Source organism: Branchiostoma floridae, chromosome 2 (assembly GCF_000003815.2).
Source record: "Branchiostoma floridae strain S238N-H82 chromosome 2, Bfl_VNyyK, whole genome shotgun sequence".
NCBI classification, from domain to species: Eukaryota; Metazoa; Chordata; class Leptocardii; order Amphioxiformes; family Branchiostomatidae; genus Branchiostoma; species Branchiostoma floridae.
Window position 1 is genome coordinate 12,550,228 of NC_049980.1, and position 10,861 is coordinate 12,561,088.

The 10,861-nt window shown below is 41.7% G+C and overlaps 1 protein-coding gene across 1 annotated transcript; it reads left to right on the forward strand.

Moving 5' to 3' along the window:
- The first annotated feature begins 1,641 nt into the window (after window positions 1-1,641).
- LOC118410461 (toxin MIT1-like) lies at window positions 1,642-7,147 on the forward strand. Its single transcript, XM_035812193.1, has 2 exons — window positions 1,642-1,850; window positions 6,366-7,147. Exons 1-2 carry the CDS (start codon window positions 1,755-1,757, stop codon window positions 6,627-6,629), a joined length of 360 nt encoding a protein of 119 aa, XP_035668086.1. The 5' UTR covers window positions 1,642-1,754; the 3' UTR covers window positions 6,630-7,147.
- Window positions 7,148-10,861: the final 3,714 nt, after the last annotated feature.

The following is a 10,861-nucleotide window of genomic DNA, read 5'->3' on the forward strand; positions in this document are numbered from 1 at the left end:
GCTTCATATCGTAGTACGGGGTACACACAAATAACTTAAGCATAATTATTCAACTTCATATTCTTCTCTCAAAACAAAAGGAGCTAATTGAATCAAAAGCATATGGCCATGTCTTGGTCTCGCTTCCAATTGAACCACCATACAATGTTAACTCAATTACATGTCAATTCACCATTTGCAATTCAGTGTCTTTCTAATATCTGACCGAATATAGCGAATGTTATCTGATGCATCTGACCATTTGGTTGCCTGAGTAACTTTGTATTGTACTTGAGAATATTACCTATAGCAACAGTGGTAACCTATGGTACAGATACAATACACATCCCGTAAATGTGAATGAAATACGTTGTATAGCTCAGTAGGATAGAGGCATTTTAGATCAAGATAACATTATTACGGCTCTGCTTCCTTATTTGCCCCTATCTCCTTGAAGTTAGAAGGGCTTTCTTATAACGACCTCTGGCATTGCCATGTTACTCATGTCCGTAACAACGGACACGAATAAATGTTACTATTTATCACTCCCCACAGATTGTTACTAATATCAGCGGTAAGGATCATGATGGTTCTCTTCGATGGTCCTACATTTCAAATCCTTCTTCTCGATCAGAAGGTGCTTTCCTAGTCATTCATCTGCCGCAAGATGTCCCCAGTCGTGACATTGACTTTTTTAAAGGGGGCAGAAGGGATAGAGAGTATAGTATCCTACTTAATTGGAACCGTGTGGAATATGTCTACGGAGATACGAGGTATACATGTACATGGTTTTGTCATACTGAGATAATCCATATGGTTACTATACTCATGCAGAGATAACGTGAACTATTGAGAGTTTCTCGTATGTCATGTTGAATTGTGTACTTTCGGTTAACAATGCCCAGATTTGGAACGCTTCGTCATCTGTTTAACGACATCATACTGTAACTAATAACAAAGGAAATAGACGAATACTGTATTTTGTGCCATACCCCAATCTCTCATATGTCTGAGTTTTTTTTAGTGTTGACGTGAATAGGGTTCCTCATGCTTCGTGCGCATGCGTATCAACTGAAACCGGGCCCGGGAATAAGAATGCAATTAGCCAATAGCCAGATTCCTGAAATTCAGTCTCAAGTCTGACAGCAGAGGGCAGCAGATTCAGGCTACAACGCTGGAGATTGACCATGCCGGCGTACATCACTAGAGAAAAAGACAGTGAGTGATAGTAAGTGGGAGAGAAAGGGAGAGAAATGTGACACATGTGAATACACTGAAAGTATTTTACCGTTTCATTCAGAGAAAACATCAGCTCATGTACGATATCAATGTAACATTTGCAACAAAAGAAGGTAACGAATTACGAACATGAAGTTGTCCGCCTACATCCCAGTCTTTCTTAGGCATCAGTTATACTTCTATGACATGTTGCTTGAATAGGGTTCCGCATTTCACACGCACATACCTATTATTCAGCATGTTTCGTACGTATGGTAGGAAGAATCCAATTAGCCAAAGCCAGATATTTATCAGAACATTCCTGGAATTAGGCCTCACTTCTGACAACAATGGGCCGGAGGGAGTGAGGGATTGTGGTGACGTTATCTTCTTGTGGATGTAAGAGAATAAAATGTACTGATGTGGGCGTAAGTTGGCGTCATTAATATTCCTGGACGTCATGGACCTCAGTCTTACCATCAGGGAAACTAGGCTCAGACTACGCCCAAACTCTGCCCAGGTGAAGACAGTGTACGTAGACAGTACAGAATACTGCGATGGAGACCATGCGGACGGACATGGTCATAGTGGTTCTCTTGCTGCTGGCACTGGTTGTGCCGGACAAGTCAGTGGCGCTTGGAAGACATACAACGGTAAGTGTTATTTTTTTGTTCTTTGAAATCTAAAAAAAAAACGGTCATAACGGCTAGCTGTTTTCTCTATATATGATATATATGTAGGTCAAAATTGTCCATGGTAAAATCATATTCGCGTCAATCCTACACCACCGGCTATCATAGCTGCTTTAGTTAGATCTGACTTGCAAAATTCTTCTCTGTGGTTCCGCTTTGCCTCTGCGCCGCTCATCAGTTTTTCCTGATTTGGGGCTATTCTTCACCCACATAGTCTGACCAGTTTTAGGCCATGCCTCTCTCTGGTGCTGAACTTCTCTGGTGCGTCGAACACGCGCCGAACATCTCCTAACCATCTCCTAACCATCTCCTAACTCAGCCCCGAATGCTTTCTAACCTACTCCAAACCACCCCGACCACCAGTCGTAGACTGCCAAATCTCTCCTGACTGATTCCCTACCGATTGTTAATCATCTCATGACTTGAAATGGACATAATCAGCAATTTTAAACGAGTGGTCAGTTTCGTTTTGAATATTGAGATATCAAATTTGGATTACAACTAGCCCCAATACGGCATTATTCTTTGTTGTTGGCTGGATGTTGGTCATGTGAAGTTCGGGGGGTGATTCGCCCACGCGTTTTGATAATAGTCATGTTGCTTGGGAAGGAGCTGGCAAAGTCTTGGGGTGAGTCGTGGGTAGGGTGAAAACTAGTTGTAAGTCAGCAGTGATAATGGCGTTTACCAATTACTCCCGAACACCAGCCGAACACCAGACAGCCGCGCCGAACACCAGCAGATCACTAGCCAACTCATTCCAGATCTGCCGTACACAGCCGAATGTTTTCAAAATTTCAAAACATTCGGCTGGCGCAGGTGAACACCAGCAGACTAAGACTAACACCAGCCAACTGAGCCGATGACCAGTCGACTACAGCCGACGCGACATAGCTCCCTAATCACTCCTAACCATAGTCGGGAAAGAGTCGGGAGGCCATGTTCGGCTATGTGTAATAGGGCTTTCACACTGAAAACGAATTATCAGGAATCAAGCAGAAGCAACCGGAATGAAGTATTTGCAAAATTCGTGCCACATTCGGGGTCATTCGGGTGTGAATTCCAAATGGGCCTTATGTCCCCTTCACACGAGAAAGAATGAGCCAAAATGCCGTCAGAATGAAAATACTTGTCTATTCCTGGGAATTCGTAGTGTATTCGAGACATTTTCACTGCATTAAACTTAAAGATATTCTTTTGGCCAAAAAGTGACGAAGTGGCTTGCCGTTTCGGTTCTCCATCGAATGAGATAAGAATATTTCGAATGGTTGGAATGCCATAGAATGCGGTCATAATGCAGTTTTAGAATATTTAAAACACATTTAGAATACACATTTAGAATTTTGAATGCCGTTCGATATTTCTCTACTTTAAATGCACTTCGAAAGTTTTAAGCATGTCAAAAACTTTCGGGCCAGACGATCGCGCGCGAAAGAACGGGCAAAAATATCTGGAACTAGTGAGAATATCTAGAATACACTGGGAATTCCCAGGAATGGAGAAGAATTTTCATCCTTACAGCAATCCGGCTCATTGTTGCTCTCTTATGATGGGGCCTTATAACCGGGGCATTATATATATATAGGCAAAGCAATGTTTTTATACGTATATATACACAAGCACGTACCTTGGATTTAAGTGCCGGAAAGAGATTTCACTTTGACTCTATTTAACGTGAGCCAGGAGTGAAAAGATGCAGTACTCAAACAAACTAGGTGCCAGCTATCAATTTTGACATTTTGCAGTCTGTAGAAAAGTGGCAGATGGTATTTTCTAAAATAAACGAGTAGCCATGTAAAATGATATAGAAGATTCATGGGATTTCTACGGCTTACAAAAACAAACTACCTGTGTCCCTTCAACAGTGTGCTCATACCGGACTTCTACTATAGATATTTGCAGACAGTAAGACTGAGTAGGCGTTTACTTTTGCTTGCTTTTGAAACAAGCTTAACGTTCAAAACGCATTTCTTAGATATCCAAAACTATGTGATCAATTTTCTTCATGGCGTTCTCAACCTTACAGGAAAGGTAGAATCTTGTGTCTTGTGTTTCGCATTTCTCCCTCTCTTATCTTTTGGAAATACGCAAACACGGATGCGCAAGGGGGTATCATACGTCATATAATGGGCACATAATTGTGTAGCTTTACGTTACCATTCACATGTCCTTTGTAATAGCAATCTTCCACAGGTCTAAAATGCGGAAAAAGACTCCCCGCTGCATTATCTGTTTTCAAAATATCCAAGGCCCTCAGCGGGACCCTTGCTGTAACCATCAATTTGACTGTCTATAGTTAAATTCTGATGCAACTTTGACCAAACATAAAACAGAAACCATGATGAATTATACGTGCATAATTGAATTGTGATCACAAGACTGTACTGATAGCCAGTATACTATCATACGCATTAAGTTCTGGGACACTGCAACTTAAACCATATTTTTATTTTTTTTTAGTAAAAAAAGAAGCCCATGTTATGTTTTACGTACTCTGGATGTGATAGGACGTATGGGACTATAAGAGATGACGCAGACTACGGGTCCACCCGCTGAGAACGATTGCAATGTCCCGAGAAACCTGTAAAGATATCCGGTTTAGAAACCACGAAGATCAGCTGCCACTCACTCTGGAACATTTCCAGCTGTGCTGCTGTTTGAATAGATCTGTGTTTTTAGTTATGCTTATCTGAAAAGCCTGAATACACAGACAGTGAGTGTTGGTCTGCATTAAGGGTACAGACATTTTCCTTCAGGAGTTCTAGCATGCCACAGGGTTAATCCCACGGGATTTCGCTCGTATATTTTATCGGAGTAGTACTCAGTAGTAATGACGTCATATTAAACAGGAAGTCCATTTATTTCCATTCCTCTACCATGGGGAATTACCTATCGTGTACCCTTTTAATTCCTTAAGCTGGAGAAAAGTAGGACGCCGAATACTCTGTCCCGTTGCCATGAAAAAAATCAATAAAAGAAAAGCTTAACATGACAATCTTATCTGTAAAATTAACGTGTTGTGCTGCTATCTAATAGGAGATAGAGAACAATGACCAACTGTCTCTGATGGAAATAAAGTCTGGTGGTTAGGGTTGTAGAAATATATTTCTGTTCGAATCCTTACAAGGCCCCGATGACAATGCTGTGGCCTGGTCCTTGAGAGAGACACTTAGCCCTTATTTCCTCACGACCCAGGTGAAAATAGTTTTCAGTTCCGGTTAGGTATGTCCTGGCGGAGACGGACGTTAAGCCGGAGGTCATGTGCTTGAGACTTTAACCACATCTCGAACATGGTAAAGATCCCACTACACTCACCCGTCTTTTGCAGCTTGAACGCTTTCTACAAAACCCATGTTAAGCCTATAGACCGTTTACCGGTAACTAATGCGGAACCAAACAAAACTGCTGCCCGGTATCAGGCATAATTTCTATCCCACCCTAACCCTAACCCTAACCCTAACCCTAACCCTAACCCTAACCCTAACCCTAACCCTAACCCTAACCCTAACCCTAACCCTAACCCTAACCCTAACCCTAACCCTAACCCTAACCCTAGCCCTAGCCCTAGCCCTAGCCCTAGCCCTAGCCCTAGCCCTAGCGCTAATCCCGAGGCAAACAGCACCCACGGGCACTACCTAACGGAGCAAAAAGCTGGCAGAACAGAAATTTGGCCTAGCCCTCCATTGGTCGTAGACCCTGTCCTTGGTGCTGAATGTCACTCTTAACCCTATTCAGACCGGTGGCTTTTGAGGCCTGCGTCAACTTTCATCTCGCATAACGCCAGAACGTCTTACGCTAGAGCCACTAGATTTGCTGAGTTTTCCTGAAATTTAGTTGGAAACAATCTAACGAACATTGTCAATTTTTCTTGTTGTCATGGCAACCATTCTTTTCACGAAAATCGCTAATTTAGGTTCTAACAATGTATTTTTCGCTGATATTTTCTAACATGAATAAAACGTCATGATATTTAGAATATCTTTTATAATTGATTGTGAATACATTATGCTAATTTGATGACGTCATCGGTCAAAATCCAAGATGGCGAACAAATTTTTTTAAAATTTTCAGATAGTCATTATTCTTGGACAATTTGGTGGTCATATGTTATAAGGCGTTTAAGAGTTATAGGAGTTAGAAGGGACGAGCCTCAAAAGACCCCTCGGTCCTGGTATGACCGAAAAAGCTCGGTCTGAATAGGGTTAACAATAAGGTATTTAGATAAAATATAATCTGCCACTAAAAGGCGTACAGCAGAAAGTTTATGTGATTTGTCACAAAATCATCGGTCGATGATAATATTAAGCATTGCTTTGAAAGTAAATCATTAAAGGGTTGCACAATTTTCATTTCTCATTTGATATTACCATGGAATCAGTGTAATTACGTAAACGGTGAAAGTCTAAAAGTTTATTTTTCTTCCAGATATTACTTAACCGATAAGAAAATTGACTAATAAGAATTTCTGTATATTTTCAGCTGTGTCATAACGACCACCAATGTATCTCCGGGATGGGGAGGGGAGCCTGCTGTGCCCCCAGGAACCTGATCTTCGCACCGGTCCCGGAGTGCAAGCCTGCGGGCAGGAGGGCCCAGCTCTGTCATGTCGCTTCCAACTTCCTGCCGTACCCGCTGCACCAGCCACACGGCTTCCATCGCTGTCCCTGCGGGAACGGTCTCGCCTGTGTGCCGACGAGACGGGGCAGCATCATCGGTGTGTGCAAGGACCTGAGGCAGCTGTAACCCTGACACCGTCACTTCAATAACGGCGAGTGTGCAAGAACCACCGTACGCCAGACAGGCCAGAAAATTATAATTAAGCTATTCAACAAATACACTATTAAAGAGACACAGCATCAGACACTTAACTTCACAGTGTAACGGGAACTGTTTCCGTGAGCCAGAGAGAAACGTAGCGTTATACCATGTGACGACTCTATTCTACTAATTATTAGGCATTCTACATTTTTGAGTCAGACTTTGGCTGCTTCAGACACACGACACATATTTTGTTAAAACCAGCACAGATCTAAGATCACCATTGATATCGACAGGAACAAAAAATAAAGAACAACAATGTATGTCTACGGCAGACGAGTGTCTCAGTCGGTCAACCATAAATGATGAGTGAGATATTGCACACGGTCGAATGTAATTACAGTGAACTGACAAGATATGCAAAATTGATGGTGTAAGAGATCAAGTCACACAACAGAAATGTGCATTTGGAATTAACGAACCTTTCCAATAAACGTCATAAAGACTCACCTACAATGCTTGTCTGTCTTGCATTTTCAATGGAAAATAGATCATTATCTGATTTCTCTTTTTTTCTCTCTCCCTACCACTCCCCCCCCCCTGTCTCTTTCTCTCCCCTTCTATGCCATACACAAGCAAATGGAGCGCCAACAGGGTCAAAGAAAAAAAAAATACGTTTTATAAGACACGGAGAGACATAAAGGAAACCGCACGAGGAAATGAATTACACGGAGAGAAAAAGCAGGGGAAAATCGGACATAATGGTGATGGATTGGCGTCTACCAGCCACGGCGTTGCGTAACGTTACTTACTCTTTGGGCGATCGACTCCCTTGATACTATTGACTTTATTGACAATTTCTACTATTTGACCACCGATCCGCGAGCTTAGTAGAGGCTGGCGGAATGCTTAGCAACACAAAACACACAAGAGACCATTTATTTGAAACATGGAAATGGTTTCAGTCTAATCAAGAATACATGTTGTAAACTAAATTAACATTCTTGAGTAACGACAAAATATGAAGGCCTTCAGGTGATCCCAGCAGAAATAATTTGTGCTATCAGACTAGCACTGTCTAGACATGATACATGGTTCGTACTTCTTCATCATTACAGACTCTGTAGGGACCCCTCAACTTTCCTAACGATCCACAAAGGACCATAGGCGATGGCATTACGATACACCTCTGACGGTTATTAACGTTACATAACAGTGTTCCTGTGAGACGGTGTATCAGCAATCGTCGTGTCAAGCGAGCCTTTCGTAGAAATGACAACAATCTTTGAACGTTCCCTGTCGATAGTATCAGCCTTCCGTTTCAGGCTTGCATATGTGAGTTTAGAGATAATGACATGAGATTAGGTTAAAGGTCTAAGTCCAAGTGTGAAGATACGAAGATGATTACAATGGCGAGGTGAGAGTTGTACGTGTGTTGAATATTGAAGAATAAGAGACAGGATTTCGGTGTCCTATAAAGTAACGTTTAATTTTTTATTCGAAATGCAAGACATCAGAAAAACATTCGCCCGGCCGTTGCATCACGATTCACGGCAAACAGAGTTTTACACTTATGTGAATATGCAAGATGCATCATGATTAGGTTATTACGTTATACCAAGTATAGATAATCTTTAAAGTAGTTGAATTCTATTTTCATTTTGTAATGGACGTCTTGACTGACGCTAACAGCATGTTGTCGTTCATGTGCGCCACCATGCGATTCCTAAATACATTACATATAGTGTCCTCGCGTGAGTTGTTGGCACAAAGTTCCCATATTAGAAGGGTACAGATCTTACTCCAGACACTGTCTGATTTGTGTAAAATGTCCAGAAACTGATGTTTTTACGTGAAGCAAGTGTCTAGTGCTCTTCTCACACTCAATCATGCCATCGTTTTGACCTTGAAAACTTTGATTCAATTGCCGTACGTTCATTTTATGCACACTTCTTCCTAAAATAAGACATGTAATTCACACAACGAATGCGTATACTACACAATATTCGAGTGATACCGAAGATAATAATCATTATAACATTTCTAATGATCTCTCTGATCAAGACATTGAATAACATAAATAACATAAACATAACACTCTTGTCAAATACAGCATTATTCTCTAAAATGGAATGTGCATGTTGACATGATGGTTCGGCGTTATTGCCGAAACTACTGAAACTTTCAAATTTGTACCTAATTTCAACTGACTTTTCAGGACAACACGGCACCCCTGAAGAGGGGAGGGGGGGATCTCTGGTTTCATTAGATAGACCGAAACACCCACGATTGCCGATGATCCCGATCGTACCTTGATTTACAAAAATAGAAAGACAGCAGTTTTTAATACCTCCGGGATCACATTACAACACGTCGGCTGTTCCTGTATAAGCACAACCACCTGCTCTGCACTACCGCCCCGATAAGGTTAATCTCAACAAACAGGCGCCATGCTAATCAAGGTCTCACCGTACCTCACATTTTCACGAATTACGAGCGGATTTGGGTGTGTTTTGAGAAAACAGAGCCTTTTGCGTCACTGCCAAGGTCTAGCTGCTGCCATACAAAACACTACCGCAGTAACTACAACAATCGTCACCTCCTATTAAGCTTGATCCGTTTAAAAGATTAAGCTAATAACGAGTATTTACCTTTGCCAGGAAGGTTATGTTTTAGGTGCAGTTTGTCTGCATGTCAGTGAAGTATGCGTGTTAGTGGGCAGTATAACTTAAGAAGCTGTGGGCCAATTCTTATCATACAGGTAAGTGTCGAAAACGAAGGTCAACTTCGATAATAGCTCCCCTAGCGACTTTCTCATGTACTGTAGCGGAACTTCCGTTTTGATATTTCCGTTATACTGCGATGACGCAAAGGTAGATTTTGGTCTTCACACAGACTCCATCGTAACGTAAAGTATCTAGGGTGTGTTTTTTTTTTTTTGCACTTCAAGTCATGTTTTGGCTAGCCGTACAGATATGAGTACATGACGTTTTTAAGAATCGAACGAGGAAGAAACATGCACATATTGATGCAACGACACGGCACACCGGTACCCTATAAGTTGACAGGTGGGAAATAAGATCACATCGACTGCCAATGTCCAGTGACTTCAGCATCAAGAGGTTGACCTTATGTCTTCAACTTAGCGTTGATTCTCATGGAAAACAAACCCAAACTGACTGTCCATCACAGTTGTCAGTTCAACCAATGATAGCATGGTACGTAATCAGTAGAATGAGATATTGACTACATGGTTCATGTTTTGTTTTGCATTTCTACATTTTGACAGAGGTGGGCGTGGCTATGGGGTTGGTCAATTCAGGAGGCTGCTAAAGATGATAAAATTTGTAGAAAAGTAAATTAGCCTGTATACATCATAGGTATGTGCAACGAATGAGCCACTGTATATAACATGTAGATGCATCTAAGGATGATATGCGAGAATCCTAGTTTCAAAGTCAAGGCCACCCATATGTCGTCAGCCAATGAAGTAAGAAATGTGGGAAAGTTCAGATTACACAAAGTTTATATGTCGTGTTTAGTGATGCCGTCGTGGAGACACTGACACGTGTGAAGCACATTCGTTAACGCACAGGAATGATTGCCTCAGCAGGCGCGTCTACACCACCGGAGAATCTCAGGATACAATGAGATGTAAGGATCCAACTCATTATCTTCGCAAGGAATGCTATTTTTTCGGGACTGTTTGTCTGTTTGGTTTCGTATGTGTTTGTGCTTGTGAACAACATAATTCGATAGGTCGCGGATGAATTCTAGTACTTATGATACGTAGTATTATGGTAGGTGTTGGCAATATGAAGCTGGATTTATAGTATGATACAGATTCATAGTATGATACAGATTATGGAACCCCTGGCGGCTTTCCTTAGTACTGCAGCAGAATTTTCGGTTTTGATACATTGTCCTCACTAGCTGCTTTAGGCCTGCAGTGTTGCAAAATTTAGTACTATTATCTAGCGTTACACTATTTAGCACTTCTCCCCGTTAGAGAATGATATAATAGTTGTGAAGGAAGCGACAGCAAGCAGGCGTAGCAGGAACCGAGCCGTTTAAAAGTGCAACACTAGAGAATAATCTCCTGCAAATACAGGTGGAATTTGAATACTGAAAATGAACGTGACCCTGACATCTGCTTGGAGATTATGTTTACACATTTGTAACGCACATGGTGCTGAAGGGTGGCCGAGAGGACATTG